The sequence below is a fragment of the Rhopilema esculentum genome, chromosome 7 (assembly GCF_057945365.1).
Source record: "Rhopilema esculentum isolate cy_ngs chromosome 7, ASM5794536v1, whole genome shotgun sequence".
Taxonomy (NCBI): domain Eukaryota; kingdom Metazoa; phylum Cnidaria; class Scyphozoa; order Rhizostomeae; family Rhizostomatidae; genus Rhopilema; species Rhopilema esculentum.
Genome location: NC_142821.1, coordinates 8,425,305 through 8,452,570, shown reverse-complemented (window position 1 = coordinate 8,452,570; position 27,266 = coordinate 8,425,305). Strand labels below are relative to the sequence as shown.

General features: G+C 37.9%; 1 protein-coding gene across 2 annotated transcripts; it reads left to right on the top strand.

The window, feature by feature from the left end:
* Nucleotides 1-26: 26 nt before the first annotated feature.
* On the top strand, nt 27-27,266 carry LOC135683817 (equilibrative nucleobase transporter 1). 2 transcript variants are annotated; one of them, XM_065199169.2, is made up of 11 exons: nt 27-175; nt 14,772-14,818; nt 16,136-16,212; nt 19,643-19,738; nt 20,843-20,994; nt 23,006-23,055; nt 24,060-24,200; nt 24,750-25,003; nt 25,429-25,502; nt 26,232-26,355; nt 26,823-27,266. In XM_065199169.2, the coding sequence occupies exons 1-11, from the start codon at nt 27-29 to the stop codon at nt 26,967-26,969; spliced, it is 1,311 nt and encodes a 436-aa protein (XP_065055241.2). In that variant the 3' UTR covers nt 26,970-27,266. The 2 variants fall into 2 exon arrangements, with proteins under 2 accessions (XP_065055241.2, XP_065055240.2); XM_065199168.2 differs by lacking the exon at nt 27-175 and adding an exon at nt 3,472-4,014.

Sequence of the window (27,266 nt, the reverse complement as noted above, 5' to 3'; positions counted from 1 at the left end):
CGTTCTACGCTTGAGAAAATCCTCTGATGCGAAGAAAGATAAAATACATAAGAAGGGTATTTTCTTCCGGACTCCACCGGCCTTTGCACGTGGGCCGTTCTGCAGTCAGGTGTGCTGTGTTGCAAGACACACTGCAGCCGGGGGTCATGCTGCCCAGCAGAGACAATAGCTATTGGTAAGTCCTTGGCAAATAACAATTATTTCACTACAAAAAACGATAGTCGTTTAATTTCAACAAATGAAACGGTTTTTCCACCTCAATGCTTTGTAATGAAAGCTGTGGCGTGAAAGTGATTAAGAGAAATTATTTTCTTTTTTCGGCAACCAAGTGCACGAACCAAATCACAGAATGAAAATGCGCTTGGGCACCATTGCAGCTTTCAGCCTCACATGTTGATAATTACCTATCAGGGGCGGATTCAGGGTGTCGCACAGGTCGCACGGAAGACCGTCAGATTTTCAGAATTTAGTTTTAGTCTTCAGTCGTTGAAATAAGGCAATCATGTTTATCACAATCTCTTATTTCCCTCCTTACAGATGATAAATTTACCTCTCTTTACACAAAAAAAACAGGACCGAACCACCCGAACCTTGGTCGATCTCGCACAAAATGCCACCATTTAATCCAATATAGAAGAAATTCAAAAACAGTATGATTTTTAGGTATGTCGCCCGTGCCGCACAAATATGCAAGGCTCTTTGTTATGAAAATATTTTACCAAATCTCACCAATTAAAATTCGAGTTTGCACATATTTGTGCGGCACGAAAAGTCTGTAAACACTATGTTAGATTACTGTGCCGCACAACTGCTGGCAAGGGAAGAAAGTGGATGAGGTTGAAAGTTGTGAAAGAGAAGAATCCCAATTTTTCTTTATCCATGCGGAAGAGGTGCACAGGAAGTGTACACTTCTGAATCTCAAGATATTTTGTCTCAACTGCGTGTTTGGATTTGCTGGAAAATTTGGAAAATCTTTAAAAAGGGAATAACGTTTGACTAAACAATTTGAACGTTTCAGGGCCCCAGTCCCGTCGCCACTCTCAAAACTACTACAAGGCCTGCAAACCTCGTTGGTGAGGCAACTTCCGAAAGTGTATCCGTCTTGCTTAGCGGGACAAATCGCAGTTAGGTTAGAAAGTTAACGCATACAAGACATTAAAATAATGTTCTAGAAATCAAGATGACTTTCTTGAAAAAAGGCGAAATTATTCCTTTTATTTCTGATGGTTGCAATAATCGACATTGTGGGCTTTAGGGCTTTTGCCTTTGAAATTAAACCTAGTTGCCCCCTTTTCGGGGGGGGAGAGGGGGCTGGGCCCCCATCATGGCTCTACCCTTGACCATGAGGGAGGCCCCCTAGACCGCTTGTTAGGTAATGTTTCTGTGCGACCGTCAACTTTTACTCTGTACCCGCCCCTGTTACCTTTAGGGGTCTTGCCAAGTACTCTTCAAAAGAGACTATCGAGAAACCCTTTCTTTGATTTATTCAAAAGTATCCCCTTTATTCAATCAGGTTTTTTCTCTGGACCCGCGCCAGAAGCATACCCAGAATTAAGTACAGCACAATCTTCAGGGCCCTTCAGGAAAAGGGCATTAAATAAAGGTTTCAAGAGAGAATCAATTCTCACACTTGCAAATAGAGTATGAGATGTTCATAAAAACTAAAGGATTTCCAGGGATTCAGGGGCGTAACTTGGCCAATAGGTTTGGGGGGGGGGTGAAAAGGGTTTCTGCCCTGCAAAACTGAGTGGTGCCCTGCAGACCTCGTAGCAACGGTTTGTCTATAGGTTACTAGTGAAAGCTTTACCAATGTACACTGGTCTTTACCAAGGACAAACTTCTAAGCAATAAAAACAAACTTGAAACTTCATTGCCTATGAAATATCTATTTTTCTACTTGAGCGTAAATTGTTTCTTTTATATTCACTTTATTTAATGTTGGTTTGCAAAATACTAGCTAATAAACAGCTAATTGGGGGGGGGGAGGAGGGTACATGATGTAGACAGTGCAACGAAATTTAGTCCAGTGGGGCTAAGAATCAAGTTTAGTGAGGTAGGAGGACCCACCATGGTTGGGTCCGACGTGAAGAAAATTTTCGAAATTATACCTTGTAAAAGGGCTAAAAAGCATCTTTCAGACAAAAATTTAGCAAAATACTGTTGTGCTAAAAGAACTGATTGTTTATTGAAAATATTATTGTTTATTGGGAAAAATAGGGAGGGGGATGTCATGCTAAAACTCTAGTATTAGACGTAGGGGAAGGAAAGAAACGACAACCTTTTGTTCCAGATTGCACGTAGTTGTGAATGTCACAGAGGAAGTTGTTGTTTTGATTGGGGGAATTTTATTTCCTGAACAGAAATGTGCAGTTTCTTGCATCGAGAAGGCCATGTTTACACATCCAAATTTAAAACATTGCAATGATACAGAAAGTGATTTACTGAATTAATGCAAATAAAAGAAAAATAATAAAAATATACGTGAAAAAGTTAGCAATTAGATGAAACAAAATCGGTATCTTAACGATTTATTATGTTTTTTAGTTCATGCACTGTTAAAAAGTAATAGAAAAAATGATAAAAAAATTCTTATCTTGACCAAAGTGAGGGCCTTCAGCCTCTTATTCCCCTCCAGTGATGCCGTGCTTGTCATGAAAATAATTTACAACTTAAATTAACTTGTATGGACTCAACCTTGCCCTCATAAACATATGCATCAATCATTGCATCCATTGGCTATGACTTTCGGTAAGAAATGCTTTCGCTTTGCAAATAACGGAGCTTTTCCTTACATACCTGTTCCGTTCTCTAAAATGCAATGTCAGGAAAGGAGGTTCATAACAAATACGATATTTCCATTTCAAAATTCCTAAACGGCCCTTTACGAACTTCAGAGGTGGCATTTCTGCGTGGCAATAAAGCCCTTCTTGGCGCCCTGCGAAATCTCCCCCCCCCCCACACCCCCCGGTAGTTTCGCCCCTGCAGGGATTTTCAGATAAAACAATTGGACGGTGTACGACGAGGTGTTCATGGAGTGACTTACCCCTCGGTTCCCTGCTTCCATTTATTGTTTTGTTACCGATGTACACTTTTTTTATAAGAACCAGTAAATTTGAGTTCAGGCTGATTGTTCGTAATATTTTCAAAATCTGAGGCTGGATTGTTCTCAATTTGTTCGTAACTTTTGACCAATTTCGAGGCTCGTGTTCTTATAAAATTGTTCTTATAAATAAGTGTACTTCAATTTGTGTTATCTGATGGTTGCTTTATGTGATATATGCTTTATTTTCAGGGGTTGTGAGTTCGAGCCTCGCTCGGGTCGGTTATTTTCCCGCACTCTCTATTAATTATCTTCAAAAATCCTGTTGTCTGTAAACTTTATTTTGTGTGATAAATAACGCTTTCTGCCCAAATGTTTAAATAGTCATAACAAAACCTATTATTCACATTGTTTTGTTTGACATCATTTTCTCCTACAAACTTCACAAAACCCCTTCAAAGCAAAAGCTTACCCCCGGGATTGGAGAGAGCTAGCGGCTTAATGACCTTTGTCTTGTGGCCCTTGGTGCGTTGATTTGTAGTGTGTATCGTTGTCGTCTCGATGTGACTAGAGAGTCGATATCAAAGAAACATGCCACTGTATAAGTTGGGAAACAAAACAATTTTCCAATCTGTTTACTTCGTGTTTACAGTTCTTGAAATCTTGCTGCTTTCGGGTATTACATATGGTTGGGCTTCAGTGGTTGTCGTATTTCAGTATGAAGGCTTTTTCAATTATCTGTGTCCTAAAGAGAACGGAACTGTCAATGGAATGAAAAGTCTCCAACAAACCAATGCTACGAGTTTAGGATTTCTTGGAAGGCAGCGTGGTTATGAAGAGATTGTTTGTTCACAGCAAAGCAAAAGGTTCAACTTAGTGTTTAACATTTCAGTAGCATGCCTTTGTTGTTTCAAGTTTCCTATTGGATTGTTTATTGACAAATACGGACCTAGAGCGGGACAGATTCTTGGATGGTAAGTTTGCTTAATAAAAACCTTCACTTCAGCATAATGTTTGTGATAATCGAAAGTAATCTTACAGAATATGCATAACTTGCAATCGAATTTCAGGTTTAGAGTAGAATCCTGAGTTGGATAGAGCCCGCGCCACAGGGGGAGGGCAGGGGGGTCATTGTATCCCCTTTTTCACTAAATTTAAGTTTCAAATCACCTCCACTTTATTATATATTAGATTACAACAAATACATTGAACAAAATTCAACCAGTAAAAAAGCGTAAGCAATATATTTACCACAATGGAGCTAGAGGGTGTAAGAGGATGGTGACACAAAAGGTTGGAATACATTGATGGCCTCTCCAAATTAGGATTAGTGGTGCGGGCCCTTTGGGAGAATGTGGTGTACCTAGAGAAACACCCCCTCCCCTTGGGAGGTGTTGTCAGCCATACAATGCAGCATGTACATTGATACTTGCCTCTCCCATGTACAATTTTATTTTAAAAAATTTGCGTTTTGTGTTATGCCATATTATTTCTCGGACACAGTAAGGACTCATTAAAGCTTGCTTTCCATTATAGGCTAAGATGAGTTCATTTCAGGTATTACTGTGATCTGAGATGGGCTACTCGCGTTAGCTCACGTTATCTCGTGAGCTTGGAAACAAAATTTTTCATCTTACGACTTACACTCTTTTAAAAGAAAAATTTTATAAGAACAAAAGCTTAGAAATTAGTGAAAAGTTAGAAACAACTTAAGAGCAAGCTGAGGCTGAGCCTGGGGAGGAGGAGGGGCAGGGACCGAAGAAGCAGGGGGGCTACGGGGGCTTTGGCCCCCCAATAATTTACACAATGTACTTAAAACCATACAAAAATGCCCTTCTCTTGGTTTTAGCATGTTCAGCTCCCCAAAACGTTTTAGCCCCCTCAATCTGTAACAAAATGCCCAACCGTAGCAATTACCCCTCTTTTGTATATATACCTACTTGTAAGGATTTGGGAAAAAATATTTGCAAATATTTAAAGTTTACGAAACCAACTGAAAGTCATTAACTACAATTGCCATGTTACATTACGTGGCAAACATGCTTTATTTCTAATGCTAAGAACGAGATACTCCTACGGTACCTAAAAGCCAGTTTCTATTACAAGTTTGTACCCAAAATTAAGCTTTCTCGACCGTAAAGCTTACCTGTTTTTTATGGGTATCAATGCATTTTTGAGATCCATGTTTAGAGCTTTAAAAATTTGAACCCATCCATATGGGCGACACTGCCCTGCTCAAAATGTAGCCCGCGGGGAGGCTGAGCTACCGTACAATGTGATTTCGAACAATGTTTAAAAATTTATCTAGGGGGTGCTTTTTCGGTGAAGTTTCAAATTGTCGGCAAATAAACGAAATCTCACTCACTTTGTTAGTAAAGCGAAAAAAGAAACAACACTAGGGCCACTGCAGCTCAATTTCATGAGACTCACTGCAGGCCTTCTTGATTCTAATAATTTGAGAATAAATGAAGAATAATCCAACCTCAAATTTTCGAAAAAATTAAGAACATCCATCATAAGACTATTTTCAGTTTTTTATAAAACATAAAAGGGGTACAAGTAGCACGACGTAAATTCTCCTGCTGGTCGAATTTTTGTACCCAAAAATGTTTACACAATTGTTGATATCAAATTTAGTTTTTGACTGAAGGTATCAACGAATTATAGGTTACCTAGGGCCAGGAAACGCTCTCCTACCAATATGACATCCAAAAAACATTTGCCGTATCCGAATTCATTATATTCGCTGCCCAATTTCGCTGTAAGCACTTATGTGAAATATCTTTGACCACACCCAATTTATTTGCTTTTGCTAAGTCCCTCTCACAAAGAGCAAGATAAGAGGCTAAATAACTTGGATCTGAACAAAATAGCTTTATTTTAGGCAAGTTGCCCTTCTGCAATTACGAATTGCCAGTCTAGGGGCAAAGAGTCCATTTATCTAGTGGGGGGGGGGGGCAAGGATAAAGAAACTTTTGAAATTAAGTCATAAAAATTTCAAAACTTTCTGACAAATTCAGCATTTTCAGGTGAGCTACAGCCCCCCCCCCCCCTCTCAGCCACTACGTAACCGCAGCTGTTATTTTCAAGAAATGAAACTCTCCATAAATATAAAAACACATTCACAAACTTGCAGCTCGAACATGTAGGAAACCAGAACATTCCCTTGGTCCATAAGACATGGGTGCTGGGAGGGCTTCAGGCTCCATTCGGGCAGTTCTATCTTAATGAAATAACATTATTCAGGCACGATCTATACACTGCCCTCTCCTCTATGCGTTTCGTATCCACTGCGTCAGTTAGAACTGCCATTACAATGCCGTTGTGTTTTCCATGGCTTTTTGTGTTATTTCTACTTTGTTCGCTTTTTTGAATTAACATGTCCCACTGATCATAATCGGCGTGAATCTTTGCATGTCAGTTGCCACTGACAGCAACAGAAACGGGTCCTCTTTACTGAAAACCGTTCCTCTCAGTGACAGTAGAGCTTCAATAGGTACTTTATCAAATAAAAAGGTTTGCATTTAATGAAATAATAAAGAAGGAAATTTTGCTACATCGATGTGAGGTTTTCTCACTAGAAATGTAGTTCTCAACCACTTTGTACAATGCAAAAAGACCTTGCTGCGTTGGTGTGGTCAGATTCAAGTTCAAATTCTCGTTACTCAGTTGACCTCGTCCACTTTGCTCAAATTGGCCTCAAATTTTAGTTTCTTTAATGCTTCTTCTTTGAGAGACCTACCATTTCTATCGAAAGTCCTTGGAATGCCCTGTTGCTTAAGTGCTGTTTTGAAACAAATAACTGTTTGTGGTATGAAAGAGCGACAATGCACCTCTTCTTCCCCTTAACAACAATGGTCGTAGAGCTAGTAATCATAGCTGTCTGAAAGGAATCCAATGGACCGCACCGAACCTCAGAGGGAAATGCAGTGTAATTTTGTGCGGTGTCTTTTGGCAAGCATTTTATTTTGTTCATATAAATAGTTATCCTTGGCAAATACCCTCCCAATTGTTATCTATATACCAATTCAATTAAAGCAAATCAAAAATTAAAAATTGTCTTTGTTTTATAAGTTTTGCTTTTATCATCTCAATTGGGTTTACACTTGTAGTACAGTAGAAACCCGCATAAAAGAATTTGTTTTTATAAGAACCTCAAGGCTGAAATTTCATCTTTAAACCCCTTTTTGTAAGAACCCCCAAGAAGCTGAAACTTGAAAAGATTCCTATGTATATGAAAAAGAGTGTTTAGACTATGGTATTCTTATAGCCTATTCACATGGGCAAGTTAAACCAGCTTGGAGTAAATCAGGTTATGGTATGTTGCATTCTAAATGGACAACTTAAAAAGAAAAATGAATTTGAATGGTTAAAATTTAACATAAAAAATAAAGCTAATTTAAATGTGTCAGTGAGAATTTCTGCAGTGGAAAACATTGTGCAAGGCCTGTACGACGTATATAAGACCCTTGTTAAGAACCTTAAAGGCTAGAATTTAGAATAACAGCCTGTTAAATAAGAACATATTCAGGCTGCCAGAGAAGAACCTAGACTTTTTATGCGGGTTTTTACTGTATGACATTACAAAGATACAAATGTTACTTCAACGCTGTATTATAAACAAAATTAAAACCAGTTATTAAGCAATTCCTGAACATTTTTCGCAGAACATAAGCCTGATTAAATAAATTATATGGTTATAACCTGGTTGATTAGTCGATTCAGCAATGGAAGTGTAAATATTGCAAGGAGCTGATTATTTAACTGACAACCGCAAGTCTGCATAGTTGAAGACAAAAAATGGCCATGCTTCAATGTATGGATCCTTCCAATTTCGTCTTATTTAAAAACTGCGCGTACATTTTGAGTATGGATAAGTTTCACAACAAATATTAAGCAGTATCTCTTTGGTATAATTGTATTGTAAAATATTTTGTAATGGGCTTTTTAGTCTTTCGTGGCACTTCATGAACTAGAACATAACTTTCCGTTATTTGATTGGTCAATTTCGGGGGAACTAGCTCATAATTTTCCGTTATTTGATTGGTCAATTTCGGGGGATGTGTTTGCTGAAACAGCCAATCAAAGATTCGGTAACAGGGACCTTGGAAGCATTGCAAAGTTAAAAGGGCACAGGTAGGGAGGGACACTGTCTCAGAGCTTTCCAAAAACATTATTGTGGGCACGTGGCCCTAATAGACCCCTATCCGATGTTCCTTGCTTTTAATACAGACGAGTTATCATCCTTTACTGCCTCAAAAATCACTAACCCAAGGAAGCATTTATCCTTAACTGCCTTGCTAATAGTTTCATGTGATCATCATACTGGCAATTGTCCTTAATAGGCTAATCAGTACATTTTAATTTTCGTAGTTTTATCTTATAATTGTCTCAGCATGTCATTATTATGGTTTTTGGCACAATGACTGTAGGAACGCAATCCTTTTGAGTGGATGGAAGGCTCTCCTAGTACTGTTAACAATACGAGGATCAGGCGCGCAACCAGAAACTTCAGAGGGCAGGGGTCCAAGACACAAAAAGGGCACTAATTAAACTTCGTTAAAGGTCCACCGGGGCATTTGTTTAGATACGCCGAAAATATGAGTAGTTAGTAAATCTGTAAATATTGTACGCCAGACAAGGGAAACTGATCAATAGAGAAAAGTTGTGGTGTACGATTTATTTTGTGGTGAGGTGTGATTTATTTTTTCCTTTTAATCTTAACTATGCACATGACTTCTTTCTGTCTGCCATCCAGTGCCGCCGAGAAGTTTAGGAGGCCCGAGGGAGGGGGGAAATGGAAAAAACAATGCCTCTTGCGAGCGAAGCGAGCAAAAATTTTGTCACCACACCCTTGCAAATAGCTTTAATTCACTAATTCGTTTAAGATGTTTTACTTTTTTAATTGTAATTTTGTTACTTTTAATAAATTCCATTTAAAAACGGAATTCATTGCTTTGTGAGGCTCTCTAGACCTCGAGGCCCTAGGGCAATTTGCCCCTTTGTCCCTCTCTCGGCGACCCTGCTGTCTTCTCCTTTTCCCAGCGCCAGCTCACTTTTGAATAGCAGCCCATCATCTTCCATATCCGAAGACATTTTGCTCTTTAAAATATTATAATTGAATTCTTTGCTTCGCACTACAGATGGGAGGAGGTTGAACAGTTCCACGAGCTTTGCCTTCAGCTGGTTTCTGTCTCCAAGTCTTGCCTTCAGCTGATTTGTAATACTGACAAGGAACGGAACAGCTGAACATCAACTTTTTGTGCCATCTTTACTGCTTGCTAATACCAGTCCGAAAATATTTCTCTGCATTCGCTCGTTTCATGCAAAGGTCTTCTATGACCCTGTCAACTATGTGACAGGCTTGAAAAATGTCTTGGTTTCTTTCTTGTTACTTTTTACCAGAGGTCGTAGAGGCTCTATCCCGTTCAAAATCTTGTGCCTTTATTTTGGTTTTTGAGTCCCAGAACCATTCTTCTTCAAAGCCAGTGCGTGACGCATCATAAAACACGTTGTAGAGTTGGGGCTTGAAGATAGACTCTATAACTGCAACATGATGACGTTCGACCCAACAAGTGCGCGAAAGTTCGACTAAATCATTTATCTGTATTCCTGCGAGGTCCATTACATCTCCGGAGTGTGTTATTTACTGTATGACCAACCATTTTAGCGTAATAACTAAAATATTCAAGCAATTATCCAAGAAAAAGGGCACTTTTCCCCTTTTGAGAAAAAGGGCAGGGGTCTGGACCCCCAGGACCCCCCCCCCCCGTAGTTGCGCGCCTGAGGATAGACAACCCAGATTGTGCCAAAAGCTGCAATGACGACATTTCGTTATTTGATTTATCAGTTTATATCTAATGAAGTAAATCAATAGACTTTCTTATCGAAACTCCTGTGCATCTATAGAGTTGCCAACGCGGGTAAATTTTTGTGTACGAAGAATGAGTACATTACGTGGTGGGTGAGGGGAACGCATAAATATATGAGGGGGGCGCTTTTCCGTGCCTTTTTTGGTATGCAAGGCATGCTCGTTTCCCTGTGATTAGTGTGCCAATTTCTATTGCTTGCGGCCACAAAATGATGATGACTCAACGTCGTCAGCAAGCCAACGATCCAGAAAACTATTTTCTCATTGCCAGAAGGGAAGTTGGGACAGCTTTTAGCAAAAACAATCGACTCTTTTGTGGCATCATGTAATTGAAGATGCGGATGTAGTGGCAATAAAGTTTTGATTGGTAATAATGCATTGCTTTTGTCAATTTTGTCATTGTTGTTCTTCGCATATAAAGGTCCTGTGCGCCTACCTTGAAGCTACCTCCGCATGCACTCTAATTACTGAAAGTTCAAACTGAATCCTAAATGCATCCAGGTAATACTGTTGATAGAACTGAAATAAAGCCACCTTACGCACCTTCTATGGTTTGAATTTAAAAAGTAAAAGCTCTGTCGGGGACTTTTACAGACAAGCTATCTAAAAGTTTAATAGCCCGAGCCTTATTTACTACCGATAGTTATAGTCAGAGGGTCTGGAACTCAGGCTAATAGCCTAACAAACTGAAAAAAAATAGCACGGCTTTTGCAATGTACGAAGAATGTGGAGGAACGGTACTTCGATATTATGAATTGGCGATGTGAACAAAACTGATGATGATGATGATGATGATTGATGATGATTATGATGATGATGATTGATGATGATTATGATGATGATGATGATGGTGATGATGATGATGATTGATGATGATGATGGTGATGATGATTGATGATGTTTATGATTATGATTATCATTATGATGATTGATGATGATTATGATGATGATGATGATGATGATGGTGATGATGATTGATGATGTTTATGATCATGATTATGATGACAACGATGACAATGATGACGACAACAAAGATTCCAAATGTATTTAAAGTCTGAACTTTTCTAGATGCGCTTCCAGTTTGTTTCCCAGACAACTAAGAACCTTTATGCTTTACGAGAATGCGATTCACAGACTTAAAATACCTAAAAAACGGTGGCACGAGCTATGACTCAGCAAGTTTACAGAACTCGTTTATTGGGGCTCTGTGAGTGGAACCTAACTGGGAATCTGTTTTTTTATTTGACGAAGGACATTTTTTGCTTGATAACATAACACGAATAATTATTCTTATTCGGTTGCTTTATCAAAATGCGTTTCGCAGATTTACACTTTCTTGATAAACAGCGGGGAATGCTATGACGCAGTAAGTTTACCAAACCCAGATCTTTGAATTCCACTATCAACCTTTGCAGAAGGAGAAATCGATGCGTGCCTAACGATCCCTAACGACCCGCGCTGACAAAACGGTTCCAGCATAATGATCTCGCGGTAGTGCAATTACTTGATTACGAAGGGGAATCTTTCGTACGTAATTGTGAGCAGCCAAACTTTTAATTTCGTAAACTTCCTAGTTGCTAGTGCAAAGATTTCTTCAACTCGGCAATTCAACTATTTGATGAAGAAATGTAGTCACAGACCCCAAGATTATTAATTGATTAATCTCGTAACTGTTGGTCTGACCTCACACGATCCAAATTTCTATTTTTTTTACGTTATTCCTGCACCAAACTATCTTATCCAACATATTGACCCTTTCTTTATAAAAAAAGATGGGGTCTGAGAAATTTCGAATGAATTTTGGATCAACCCCAGAGAAAATTGAAAAGTCCCTAGAAGCATTTTGCGACAATTTCGCAAAGCCTGGAAATCTTCGAATAACTTTCACCGACTTTGCAAAACTTCCGAAAAACTAAACAGATTTGAAACACTTACAGTATATTTTCCACGACTCATGCATGAAAGTTAATTCTTGCAGAAACTCGTGAAATCGCATATTCCCGCACTTTCTTTTGTATCCTACATAGCAAATTGGAAATACGTCTAATTATGTTGACGCTTGACAGGATGAAAGCACCATTCTCGATTACGAGAAGTTTCTGATCTATTCTGGCTACCGTTCAACATGCACGTGCAGAACCAATTTTAACTGCCCAACGTCACGAGCAAAACTAAAGGTGATTGGTCGAATCTAAGAGGATGACCACAAAGGGGATCTCAGGCTAGCAGCCGAACCCAATTTAATAGCACGATTATAGACCTAAGTGTCGATTAGCGAACCTCAATTGCCCACTTAATCGGGAAACTCACGATTCTCGATTGTTCGTTTGGGAAAATTGGGAAAATCCTTTGATTTTAGCATTCTATGCCTGCATTGTTTCGATTGTCTCCCGCCTTTGAATTCGGCTTCTATGTTTCCATTGTTGAACTCATCAAAATGCCGATCCATTGTTACACAATTGGCAACAATTCTACATATATATATATATATATATATATATATATATGGATGCCCATCGAGCTGAGCAAAATCCCCCCTTCATGTACTCATTCTTCGTACATAATAACCAGCAGAAAAGTAGTTATTCAAAAGAACGTTGACTGTAGCACGTGAAACGTAGGGGTTAGCAAACCGGAGTCAAGGGAGGTACATCCTCTTTTTATGTACGAAGAATGAGTACATGAAGGGGGGATTTTGCTCAGCTCGATGGGCATCCATATATATAGATATATATATATATATATATCTATATATATATGTAGAATTGTTGCCAATTGTGTAACAATGGATCGGCATTTTGATGAGTTCAACAATGGTAACATAGAAGCCGAATTCAAAGGCGGGAGACAATCGAAACAATGCAGGCATAGAATGTCAAAATCAAAGGATTTTCCCAATTTTCCCAAACGAACAATCGAGAATCGTGAGTTTCCCGATTTAGTGGGCAATTGAGGTTCGCTAATCGACACTTAGGTCTATAATCGTGCTATTAAATTGGGTTCGGCTGCTAGCCTGAGATCCCCTTTGTGGTCATCCTCTTCGATTCGACCAGTCGCCTTTAGTTTTGCTCGTGACGTTGTGCAGTTATAATTGGTTCTGCACGTGCATGTTGAACGGTAGCCAGAATAGATCAGAAACTTCTCGTAATCGAGAATGGTGCTTTCATCTTGTCAAGCGTCAACGTAATTAGACGTATAATTTGCAATTTGCTATGTAGGATACAAAAGAAAGTGCGGGAATATGCGATTTCACGAGTTTCTGCAAGAATTAGCTTTCATGAATGAGTCGTGGAAAATATATTGTTAAGTGTTTGAAATCTGTTTAGTTTTTCGCAAGTTTTGCAAAGTCGGTGAAAGTTATTCGAAGATTTCCAGGCTTTGCGAAATTGTCGCAAAATGCTTGCAGGGACTTTTCAATTTTCTCTGGGGTTGATCCAAAATTCATTCGAAATTTTTCAGACCCCGTTGGATAAGGTGGTTTGGTATAGGAAAAACATAGAAACAATGGAAATTTGTTAAAAGTCTCAGGTCGGACCAACAGTTACCAGAATGATCCATTAATTAATCTTGGGATCGGTGTCTACATTTCTTAATGAAATAGTTGAATTGCCGAGTTGAAGAAATCTTTGCTCACGCAACTAGGAAGTTTACGAAGTCTGTGAATTAAAAGTTTGCTCACAATTACGTACGAAAGATTCCCCTTCGTAACCAAGTAATTGCACTGCAGTGAGATCATTATGCTGGAACCGTTTTGTCAGCGCGGGTCGTTAGGGATCGTTAGGCACGCATCGATTTCTCCTTCTTGCAAAGGTTGATAGTGGAATTCAAAGGTCTGGGTTTGGTAAACTTACTGCGTCATAGCATTGCCCGCTGTTTATCAAGAAAGTGTAAATCTGCGAAACGCATTTTGAAAAAGCAACCGAATAAGAATAATTATTCGTGTTATGTTATCAAGCAAAAAATGTCCTTCGTCAAATAAAAAAACAGATTCCCAGTTAGGTTCCACTCAAAGAGCCCCAATAAATGAGTTCTGTTATCTTGGCGAGTCATAGCTCGTGCCACCGTTTTTTAGGTATTTTAAGTCTGTGAATCGCAATCTCATAGAGCATAAAGGTTCTTAGTTGTCTGGGAAACAGACTGGAAGCGCATCTAGAAAAGTTCAGACTTTTAATACATTTGGAATCTTCGTTGTCGTCATCATTGTCATCGTCGTCATCATAATCATCATCATCAATCATCATAATCATAATCATAATCATAATCATCAATCATCATCATAATCATAATCATCATCATCATCAATCATCATCATCATCAGTTTTGTCCACATCGCCAATTCATAATATCGAAGTACCATTCCTCCACATTCTTCGTACATTGCAAAAGCCGTGCTATTTTTGGTAAAGCGCACATTGTTTTACTGGTTCCCTCTTAAGAACTTGCAGAGAAGACACTTTTTTTCTAAGAACCAGTTTACCTCTTTAACTCTGCCCTTCCTAGCTTCGCAATACTTAACTTCTAGTGCCCTGAGACATAGTCTATGCCTAAGGCAAAAACAAGGCAGGCAGATGAAGTTCATCATTGACTCTAGACGGACCTGGCAATGAAGAAATTCACCGCATCTCTTTTTATTTTTGTAGCAACAAATAAACGAATTTTTGTGTACGAAGAAAATTTACTCATTTCGACGTATTCATAAGTGTCTTCAACAGCACCTTAAGAGTACCAGTATTCTTCGTACACAGCGACAGAATACCTACCTTCTTATCATTTAAGGTGCTGTTTGATTCAACTACATTTTAATGATTTCATTCATCAGCCTTTTTCCAGTGAATCACCTTTTTTCTTGTTGCTTTGCAGCTCCATCTACGTAATTGGTGGTCTTGGACTTGCTTTCATAACCAAAGGTAACGGCGCCAAAGATTTTCTTCGACTCCACAACGGTTTTCCTTTTTAAAAAGATCGATAGATATTGTTACTGCATTATAGATTTAGTTGTTTATGTTTTTGATATGGGCTATTTGGATATCCTATAATCCTACACAAAGATTTCTTTACAGTACCAATTTTTATCACGAACTAACAAGAATGCCCGAAAGAGTAGATTGTCTTTAGATTTTCATTCTTTGATAGAACTTTTTTCATGCTGGAATAAAAGGAGGGAAATACCGGGGACTGCTCCTTGTAACCCCACCTCTTGTTGAAGACCAGGATGCATTTTAGCTAAAACATATTTTATTTTGGTCGAGTTTTGGAGAAGTGATCTGCAGCTTGACTGTTCTACCCGAATCTCCGTCCCGTTAACTTGTTTGAATGATTCCAGGGCAAAACAAATTTTTCCGAGAGTTACGACAACACCAGCAACATTAATAGTATGAAATATTCGTTACTCCCCACCCAATGTTGTAGTAGTGGTACACCCCTGCTTTTACCATGCATTGACATAACTTTGTTTCAAAGACAGGATTACAACTTTTTGTTTGGGGGGCCAACCCTGATAATTCAATTTAATGACAGCCATATATAAAATAAAAGTATTTTACTTATGCAGCTTTAGTTTTTCTTGGGGGGGGAGGCCAAGACCCCCCTGGCCCCCGGTATCTCGTTCCTTGCTTTGTTTTAGAAAAAAATGCTCTTTTCTATAAGATCAAAGGCTTCCCCCATCTCTAGTCATATAAGTGGGGCTCTATTCGCGAGCAAAGGGCTTCGGGTGCAAGGATCTGTGGTTCAAGTCCCTTTCTTACCTTGACCAAAATATTACTTGGCCATCTATTTGTAATTCCACATTCGTAGCATACGGATATCACGAGGTGTAGTGTGGTCACATCGAGAGGAATGACCAGGACACTGCTTGATAAACACAGCTTCTCAGTGTCCTAATAACTGTACATTCGGATGATAGGTAGTAACAAAAACAAAAGTACTTAAGGAGGAGGAAACATCAGAGGATGGCGAAGGAGGATCCATACCAGCAGGATCTGTTCGGGATCAGGATGGCAAAGAAGGATCTATTCCTAAAAATAAAACTAAAGATTTCTAGAGAAAATTGCTGGGAGATTGCATGAGTTTGACTAGAATAAATAATTTCCAAAGCCAAAAAACATATTTCTTCAATAGGTTGCTCGGAAAAGTTTATCCTGCTCGAGTATCAACAGCTCTTACTTTGTAACTTTGCCGCTAATTAGTTGCTTTAAAATTTTGTTACTTTCATTTACATTTTACAGAAACGGCATTTATTCTCTTTCCAACCTTCATCCTGTTTTGCATTGGAGGCGGACTGATCGCAGTGGCAAAATACCAGGTAAAATTTTGAGTCATATGAGCCTAGGCTAAAGTGAACTCTGGGTCAGTGTTCAGCCAAGCCCGGGAATTTGAGTGAATAGCCAGAGTGAGTTGACTTTCTGTACACTGCTGAATCCATTACCCGGCGGGTCCATTCTCATTGTCAAGTGTAAGCACCCGTGTCTTGAAGATCTCTGAGAAAGGGGCTCAATTTTTTCATACATCTAGGACATAGAAAATAGAAAAAAGGGTGTATGATATGAGATTCTTGATAAAGTTCCTAATTTTTCTTTGTTTGGCCTCATTTCAACTATTTGATTTCAGGAAAAAGGGTATAATTTTTTTTTGGTTTCAAAGAAATAAAAAGGGGAATCAAATTGGAATCAAATATCAGATAAGGGTCAGTTTTCTAGACCCTCGGACACGAGTGCTTACACTTGATAGTGTGAGATGACCCATCGGGATCCGTTACAATTTCTCTGTCTGGAATGTGAAGGATTTCATCAGTCTGGCCCAGCCTACCGATTTTGCAATGTGATGTCCCCAAGATCGAGAATAACGGGAAAGTTAAGATAAAAAGGGGGCATGGCCGAGTCCAAAGTTTAAGAAACGGTAGTGAAAAGGTCACCGTTTATTTTAGTACTGCTAATGTTTGTTGACTGTCATCTGTTTTCTATCATTTAACATTTCCCTCCTTATCAAACATGATCCCCATTTTCCCAGGTTCTAAAGGTGTTATCAAAATCGGCTTGTTCCTGTGTTTTACAAAGCTGGACTCATTTTTTAGGAAATATCATCACAACTTGAGATATTTTATGTAACTGAGAAAGCACGTCTTGCACGGACCCGTTTAGTGGCGCATCCCCCTCCCAAAAAGATAATTTGATGAACGATTTAGTCAGAAAAGCTCTGTAAATGCTATATCAATGCTCTTTTCCCCATGCAATCATTATCAGTATTTTTGAGTTTTTCGAGGTAAAGAACTTCCTTATCCACTTTGCCCTCCCGTTTACACTGTGCCGGATAACTGCAGTCACATGACCTAAATCATGCACAGAACGCCCAAAATGAAGTCTACTCTGGGCAACAAAATAATAACAAAATTTCCGCCAACGTAAAAAGACTTCATTCTCTCTTCAGAACCATCTGATTCTCTTTTAGACCAAATCCAAAGATATTTCCAATACAAATTAGGCCTAGTTTGTTTTAATAGTTTGTTCTTGAAACAAAATGACACTGAACTAGCAACAAAAGTAGGGAAACTGAGAAGGATGCCAATTTTACGTGATCTGGCAAGATACTGCACTGCACTTTTAACATGAAATTTATCGACAACAAGGCAGCCAAGATGGCGAAAGGTCTTGATTGGGAGACAGTGAAAACTAAATTGGATGAAAACTAAATTTCGACTTTCGAATTTTTCAAATCTAATGATACCATCAGAACGAGCTTGTAACGTGAACGTGACTTCCCGTTATCTGCCAGAAAGTTCCCAAGGCTTGAAATGATCAGTGGCCTTTACTCTTATGATTTAAACCTTCACAATTTTGGTTAGGCTGGTTGCTAATGGTTATGCACAATTTCCAGTCAATCTGTAGTATTTATTTTGATTTCTTCTTGAGAACATCGTAATAGTTGATTTCACTTAGTTTTAGCTACGCATTAACTTTATTTTAGCATTATTTCTTGCTATTCAATGCACCTAAGACTGCAAGTGACTGGGAGTAAAAGTATGACTATAGTATGAAGAATCAATCAAACAAATGAGTTTTCTGGTCATTAGGGCTCTAGGCGGTCAGCAGAGCCAAAAAAGATGTCCCGAAATTCAATCAAAATTCACAAATCCTTCTAGCACAGTGTGTCTTCCGGGCATGTCTGTGGGCCCATTCTGGTTGTAACCTCCGAGACTTGGACTATTAGTTTTGGTACATATATGTTTAAGAATAAGTTGAACAAAACAAAGATAAATATTTCATCCTGTGTCCTTAGATTCCCCCCAAAAGTACCAAATGATCACCACAGTTCCAAAGAGAATGAATTCCCTATTTCTACGAAAGTACGGGGCCCTTTGGCTTTTTTCCGAACAAATTCTTTATACATTTTCAATATTTTTAGCTGCAAAGATTGGTTTTGAAGACTCGGTCAATTTTCTATGTGAGTCGGTCCAAGTTTTCCTGACACCTGAAGGCAGAATGAAACCTCTGACAATTTCAAAATAATTTGCTTTGGTAATTTAAAATATGAAATAATTGCAAGGTATCATCATGAAATATGAAATAACGTCATCCCCCTTTATAGGGCCTCTCTGAAGGACGTTGCCGAGAAAGTTTGTTTTTGTCCACCCCAGTTTTTTTAGCTGGCAACGCCATACCCTGGGTACCAGACTCACTATATAAAATAATAGAGAGTCTGGTCTAGTGCGCCCCATTCTCGTTCTGGTGAACTTACTTGAAAGAACTGAAGTCTATTTAACAGACTAGGCCTGTGAAACAAGACTGTCGGATAAATAACAAAGAAACTCAGTAGTCAGAGGAGTTTTGGGAAATCTTAAAGCAAATGTGTTTTATTTAGTTCTTCAAAGACGACATTTTTAATACAGTGGTAATAGACTTTTCTGCCTCAAGATAACAATCTAATCAGGTTTAAAACGCCCTTTGGCAGCAAAAACATGTGCGAAGCATGAAATTGAAGTTAGCACAATGCAGTTATTAAATGTTAATCATTATCAAATATCGTATACAACTTAAAAAAAGTCTTTTGTAATTTTCCTCATAAATTATGTGTACTTTCAACGTCTACTTCCTCACTGTGAAGGCAGCGCGCTTGGACACCGCGGCGGTTAGAATCATCACGTTGGAAGGTCATCACAGCAAATATGGCCAATACGACAAGCGAAGCCCCTTATGCCGGGCGAAATATTAGCTATAACTGATTTACTGTGTTTGTTGTTGTTTGTTCCCTTGCGGTGTTTCTTATCTACTGCATTTCACTACAAGGCCTAATTTCTTTGCAACGAGAGGCACAGCCTGAAATATCAGAGACTTTCCAAAGCCAGTTGGCAATATGGCGAAGGTGTCTCTTCTCTCTACAAACAAGGCTTTCAATGCTGTTCTGTGTTCAGTTCCACAACATGCGGAAAATATTCTTTGAGTACAGTTTTAACAGCATCTTCAAACTCAATCGTTACGGTCGCTAGCATTTATTTATGTTCTGTTCTGTTCAATGTTTTACACCAGAGCTAAGTTTATTGTTTCGCTGTGACCTTTGAACGTACAGAAATCTGTACACTCGCTCCTGATTGGTTAATATCAGCACACCAGAACGAGAATGGGGCGCACTAGACCAGACTCTCTATTTTATTTCATATATAGTGAGTCTGGTTCCCAGGGTAGCAACGCCACTGAATGTAGTTAAGTTTATTTTCATTTACCACTTATCTCTTGTTCTAGGTTTGCAGATATATTTACACTGATGTTCGTTCTTTGGTACTGTCAATATTACATGGAACATTTGACTCTTCTGCAGTTATTTTGGTATTTTTTAAGGTAGGTGGATACAATCCGCTCTTAAATGTTCCTTAAGCCTAATTGTATTGGAAATGTAGCTCCGTCTAAATATGTTAGTAATATGGCTGTCTAGTACTAATATCAATTTGCGAATCTGTAAAGTTTTTGGAAATACAACTTATCAATAGAGCACTTATCAATATTTTATTTACATGTATATACAAATATAAATAATATATACATTGTAATATGATATATGATATAAATATGATTAAATACATTGTATACACTACCTTTTTTGACGTTTTTCATTCAAGTCCTTATCAATTAAATTTTCGGGAAATTTATGGAAAACGGGGAAATTCGGGCAAAATTTTTTGACACAACCCCCCCCCCCCTCTTCCCCCGCCAATATTTCAGGTATCAATACCCTCCTGGTCGAAACAATAGAAAAACACATTGCAGTGATTAAAAATGAGCCCATGTTAGTATCAGAAACGAGTAGAGGACCGAGCTTAAGTAACCGTGGTTTTATTGGTCTTATACATTTAAAAATATATTTAGAGTGAACGTGCCTTTCCAGTGAACTTTCTCTCTTCAATATCCAATGGTATTTTACACTCTTTTAGTGTCAACCCGCCAAACTATCTCCGTGTAAGTTCTTTATGTATGTCCCAAAAATTTTTCATTAGTTGCTTTCAAAATCTTTCACTAAAGCAAAGAATTTAAAAACATGGCGGCTTAAAGGCCAGCCACCGTGGGTAGATTAGTTATACTGAAGTGCCACACTCAAAACCCACCCCTTTTAGTTGTTTTTCGTAGAAGTCTTTTAGAGTTCAGAGGTTTTGTTTGGAGGGTGGATCAACACTTTACTTGACTCCGTAGGGTAGCTTTCTATATTGGCTGCCGAGTTGTTTCAAAATAGATAGACCAATAAAAATTCCTTACAAAACTAAAGCAGTTCTTTTTCACAAATACTTTTCTCTGTGTTACAGATTAGAGCTCAAATGTGCTGCATTGTTTGCTAATAAGGGGTTTTTTAAGGGGAATTTAGAGATTCTGTCAATATATGTTAATTTCTATTTACAATATTCATACCCGCTTTCAAAATAATACCTATGACTTTTCCATTGTTCTTTGTAGCTGGCATGGGAAAGTGGAATTAGTCTGAGGGACATCAGCCTTTTTTACATTGTTCTTTCATTTGTTCTCGTGTCGCTGTCGACTTTTGCTCTTACCCCTCCATATGATCAGTTAAAAAATGAAAATGGAAGCTCCGAGTGCACGATTATAAGGTAATATTCAATTTCAAAATAGATTTCTTAAGTTTCTTAAAAGTTTAAAGTGACAACATCCCGCCTGTAGTATCCATGTATTTTTAAAATTTTGTCAGTATTTCTTTTTCTTAAAAGATGGGCACATTAACAATCGTGACAAATGACGCATAAATTATATTAACAATAGGCACATAAGTTCTGGGGACAATGTCTCATAAACCCAGGTGACAATGTCGCATAAACCATGGTCACAATAGGCACATAAATTCTGGTGGCAATAGTCGCATAAACCCCGATGACAACGTCGCATAAACCATGGTCACAATAGGCACATAATTTCTGGTGACAATAGTAGCATAAACCATGGTCACAATAGGCACATAAATTCTGGTGACAATAGTCGCTTAAACCTGGTGACAATGCCGCATAAACCATGGTCACAATAGGCACATCGATTCTGATGACAATAGGCACATCAACCCTGGTGACAATGTCGCATAAACCATGGTCATAATAGGCACATGAATTCTGGTGACAATATCGCATAGAATCTGTAACATTAGTCACCAGGGCTGGAAAATGGAATTAGTCCACAGGAAATTTTTGGAACAAATTAACTGCAGGAAATTGTTGATGTTTGCCAGGAAATTTTTAACGTGAAATCTCCATTGCTTGATTTAATGTTACAATATTTCTACGGAATACTGTTTTCTTGTGATATACATTCTGTATAATTTTTGTTCTGCACTACCAATAAAAAACGAAGATTAGCTTTCAATCATCTGGTATTATAAGCATCTGTTATGCCAAATTTCCGTGCATGATTTTCAGCTATTAATTTGATTCCAGCAAGCCAAAACAAATTCCATTCCTTTTTTTACATTAGCTTAGCCATTCTATTTATGTAAAAACATTTAAAGACAGCCAATCTTGTTACGTCAATTGTTTTGAAGGTGAACATGCCCCAAAACCTGTGTGGATGTGTCCATTATTATTATTTTTTTCTACTGGAATTCACATATATTTTTCATCACTTGCTTTATAAAATGTAAGCGTTTTGGTCTTAAATCTTTGCCTCTAGCACCACCCCTGATTCAAAACATTTATTTTAACCATCAAAAAATAAAATAGTATCCTTACATGTTGTATGAACTACTAGCTTTGATGATAAACCCACCCAGAGCAAGATGTATAGATATATCGATACTTATAAAGTATCTAGTTTGCTAGTACTGATATGAAATTTAATCAAAGTTATTATAGATTTTAAGATCTACTTTCTTTAACCTTGAAAACAAACAATGAGTATCGTGCTTGATCACGTTCTCCTTGATCATCTAATACAGTATAAACAAAATGATTCCTGTTCGAATAGCTATGATCAAGACTGCAGGACCAACAATTAGTTCTTTTTAGTGTGACAGTTTGTTTTTAGGACAAATTTTTAAATAAATCAAGCAATTTGAAATATCAATTTCATTGAAACTGGCCGTGATCAATAGTTACAATTACATAGCTCCCTTCATATAGCACTGTAGAGAAAATAGAACTTTTGGGGGGCACCGCAGGTTTGGTAACAATAAGATATGTTCATTAGAAACTGGAACAGTAGCAGCTACTATACTGGGGTAGGTCGTGATGATGCAAGTCGGAATCAATTATCGAACACCTCGCATATTCACAATTGTTTTAATTTCGTGTTATTTGTGATAATTTTGTCGTCTTTGTTAACCTGCTGCACTCAAATTAATTAAAAGACAGCTGTATCATTAGAATTACAATTTACATTTTATGTCAGCTAAACTTTTCGTATATCCATATGTTGATTGCGCTGCCAATAGCTGATACATATATAATCTTTGTTACCGTGTTTTTTTTTATTTTTTTGTTTTATATGATCTTATTGTATAGCAACCCAGCCTCGATATCATATATTGATAAAAAGATTTATTTTTAGTTTGATTGATATGATTATGATAAAGTTGAACTGAATTGAATTATAATTCACACTTCTAATTTTCTCAACTAGTGAGAGAGAGATCGATGAAAATTCAAATTCGAAGAAGCTTTCAGCGCCCGGTGAGTAATAGCTTTGTATTCAGAAGTGAATCAGGCTGAAGAACTATACTCGAGGTATGAAATACGGGGCTTTGCAGACAAAAAGTCCTTCTGAAAACACAGCAAGTTTTTACTTGCCTGAGTAGGCCAAGGATAGGCAATTCGAAGGAAAACTGAGACTGGGTTGATGATGATAAGTTTCATCAAGCAGGTCTTGCTACCTCTCCCATCCCTAGAGCAAATTAATCAGTAGGCCATCGGGGATACATGAATTGTTCCGTTTACAGTCGCAATTTCTAAAGCAATATTTGGTATGACTATAACCGGATTATACTGTACTCCTTTATGTGTTGAGCCAAAACCTATTCCGATAAGCTTGTACCATATAGCACCTTGTGGAAATAATTTCCCTCTCTCAGCCTTTGCCTTCTTAATTTATCAATATAAATATGTAATCATAAGGCAAAGGCTGACGGGAGGAAAATTCTTTCCACGAGGGTGCTGCTCAATTGTATCGAATCACATTGATGCTTTCCAATATAATAGTGATGCGTTAGACTGTAGTGACGTCAAAGTAGTGTTAGACTCTTTTCTTTTAATGAGTTTGGTGCTTAAGCTTTGCACAAAAACTGATGCAATCAAGGTTAAAAACGTTTGTAGCCGAGTTTTTTAAAACAAAATGGCTGTCCCTGAAATTATCCGTGTAGTATCTTAGTATTGCATTGTAGTATTGTAGTAAAAGTACTTTCTGTAGGCAATATAGGAATGTTTTTAGGAATAAGTAAAGTTGTTTTCTTATTTTTCTCTTATGAAATCGTATGGAATCTTTACATAATAAAATCCATCAAAGTGTAAAAGATGTCTCTTTCTAGAACCTTTTTTTATGTGAAAGCATCAAATAATAACAAGCAAATGAAATGTTTTTAAGAATATGTAATCTGTTTTAAATGTTGCTTGCTTTGTCCCTACATTTTTCTTTTTGTTAATCTGAGTTAAACTATGCATCTTTGAATTTACTTTTCTAGATTCTCTCATAAAATCAATAACTTCTCCGCTATTTTTGCTGGAGCTGGTATTCATGTGTTTTTGCCAGCTTCGACTGTGGTTTTTCATTGGGAGCCTTGAGGAGCTCATATCAGTGCACTTTCCAGACAACGAGGAGTCCGGTAAGAACTTCATTTTTGTCAGTATTTATGGAAACAAGTGATTTTCTGTTTGAAGCTATAAAGTTCAAGTAAACGTTTGATTTTCATGAGTGTAATTGAACAATTAACAAAGAATTTGGGGGCTAGAAATATACGACCGTTTTAGCACTCGAGACCTTCTTAACGTCTCTTCTTAAGGTCCCTTGCTTGACTTACATCTTTAGAATATTATTCAAACATGTAGCCTTTTATCATTGTATTTTTTACAATTAACTGTTATCACAATTACCTAGGTTTCGCATTTATTAACTGTCAGATGTAATCGTTCTCATTAACTATGTTCTTCATTTATCATCTACTTATTCTATTAATCTTATTATTAGTAGTGTAATGCTATCAAAATAACAATGGGTCTCTTGCACAAAATGACGCGGAAAACAATAGCAAATGTAGAAATTTGCCAATGGTCGGCACAAGCAAGTGGGGCTCAGCCCCCTCCCCCTGAGCCCCCCTCCCCCTGAGCCCCCCCTAGCACTACACCCCTGCTTATTATCAACTTTTATATTGCAGTTAATCACTATAGCACCTATTTCGGGTACGCTCAGCTTTGCGGCATTCTTGTTGGCCCGTTGATTGGGTATTTGTTCGATAAAGATACTATAAAATGTAAAAGAGATAATTTTGATGACAAGAGTCCATTGCTGGATGTTCCTGAAAAGCGACGCGTTGAAAGAATGCAAGCTGGTGTATTGCCGTTCTTTCTGACCAATTTATTGTGTGCAGCATTCGCTTTACTGTCGCTGGCTCCGTGGTCCTGGGGCCTGGTAAGTCAGCTAATAATTCTTGCACTTTGATTTTGTTCTGAAATCTATGCGAGTTTTTGGATGTCTATGACCTGAGCTGATCACGACCTAAGGGCCTAGGCCTAGTATTTGATGCTGTAACCCAGGCCTCTAGAAAGTATCCGAGCACGGAAGCATTGCACACAGAGTTTCACTGGAGTTTACTAGGGTTGTCAATAATATCTCAAATAAACAGGAGGCAGTGATGTATAAATCAAGTTTAGAAATAATGAGGTGTAAGCGAAGCAAAATGAAATACAGTTGCAATCCAGAAGCATCTTTTTGGTTGATGAATTTCCTCTATAATGGGTTCACACAAACATTAAGCACACAAGGCAGTGCTGCATATTTTTTCAGGTATTTTGCAGACTCTCATTAAGTGACATTTGTTACCTCTTTTGTTTTAGATTCCATCATTCATATTGCAAGTTATGACAAGGGGATTCCTTTACTCTGCGCATGCTTCGTACATTGCAATGACGTATGTTGTTAATTAATTGTTTTTATTCTTACATTGTGTTATAACTTGAAAGTTGATGTTTATCTGTTAATTTTGTCAATTAGTATTTAGCGTTGGCATTTGCCACGGTTCCAGTTGCCAATGACCAGATTATCCTGCTGCTGAAATAAGGTTGCAGAATCTCTGGTCGCAAAATAAACAAGGGGGGAGGGGGTGGGTGGAGGAAGGACATGGTCTCCAAAAACATCGAAGCTTATCTTAAAGTCGTCAGCCCTTTCAAAAAATATCTCCTTACAGGCGACGCTTATAGCTTGTGCATAAAAAAAGTGTGCATACGATGTAAAATAACAAATAATACGTAGGGGTGGGGGAGTTTTGGGTGGGATGAAGGACCTTCAAAAACGTTGGAGCTTATCTTTAAGTCGTCAGCCTTTTCATAAGTATTTGCTGAAAGGCAACGCTTACCACTTGTGCTTATTGAAAAGTGTGCATACGACGTAAAAGATCAGCAAATCTTTTGATGCATCTTGATGACCCAGTGAGTCGCAAAAGGTCACGTACGGTTGTAGAGAGTTTGAAGGGCATGAAAGCTGAAAAATCTCCCAGGAGGCTCTAGTCCCATATCCTCCTTTGCTCACTTGATCAGCCCTTCCTAATCAAAATCCTTAGGTTTATCCTTCATCACATGGAAAGTTTCCTTTTGCTTCGGCTGTAGAATTTCAAATACAACTCAAGATTTTCTTTTCGCAGTTTTCGCCCGGAATACTTCGCCACACTCTACGGTCTTGGAATATTTGTTGCGGGATTCTTTGGGCTCCTGGAATACCCACTCTACACTATTACCTACCGATTTTGTGGTTCTGATCCTTTTTGGGTAAGATAGCAACCTTTTATTTGCTTATTATTCATTGATCATTCATTAAATTATGATTGTCCAGCACTTCATGCGTACTACTTGATTTTATCACACCTATCCTTGTTTGTAAGATTCCTTTATATTTGGTAAGATTCCTGCTTTGCTAGGCTGGTGCGTTTTGTTATTTAGCACACGTGCGATTTCTCAAGTTTTTACTGCAATTATTGATGTTCATTCCAAACCATCGTGAAATCTGTTGACAAGAATGCAATCATAAGCAAAAACGTCTTGAGCACCATTACGAGACTTTGTTTACTCGCCATCCTGTAGCCAATACAATAAACAACAGCTTAACTATTTTACTCTCTAAATTTTCTATCCGGGGTGAAATTTCAAACCGGGTTTGAGTTTCTCGTTCAAGATGAATTCTGAGCTCAATATCTAATGTCTCTGACTCACCCTTCTAACGATGTGTCTTCTTTCAGGTGAATTTGGTCTTGCTGTTCTTGGTTTTATTCACAAATATTTTTCCATTCTATCTATTATACCACTGCAGAATCATGAAGAACTCTATTTATACATCGTTAGTTAAATTTGACAAAGCTAGTAATGGAATTTTTGTAAAGGTTTGAAGTTCGTGTTGTACAAATCATTGAATAAAAACACCACGCTTTATAGTGGGAATAAAATCGAAAAAGCAACGCAACTTGTTTCTTAAATTAATTGATTGTACAAGTCGTAAATATAATAATTGATCTTTTAGTAAAATAACCCACGCTGTGTATCATTCTTCAATTTAGAAGCCATATAGCTCTGCACTGCAGTTATCATTGATTTGGATAATAGTTGCAATCTATCCCTTACTTGATCCTAATCGTTATTTTTTCATTAAAAATTGGCATAAAATGCAAACGAAATTATCTGTCTTA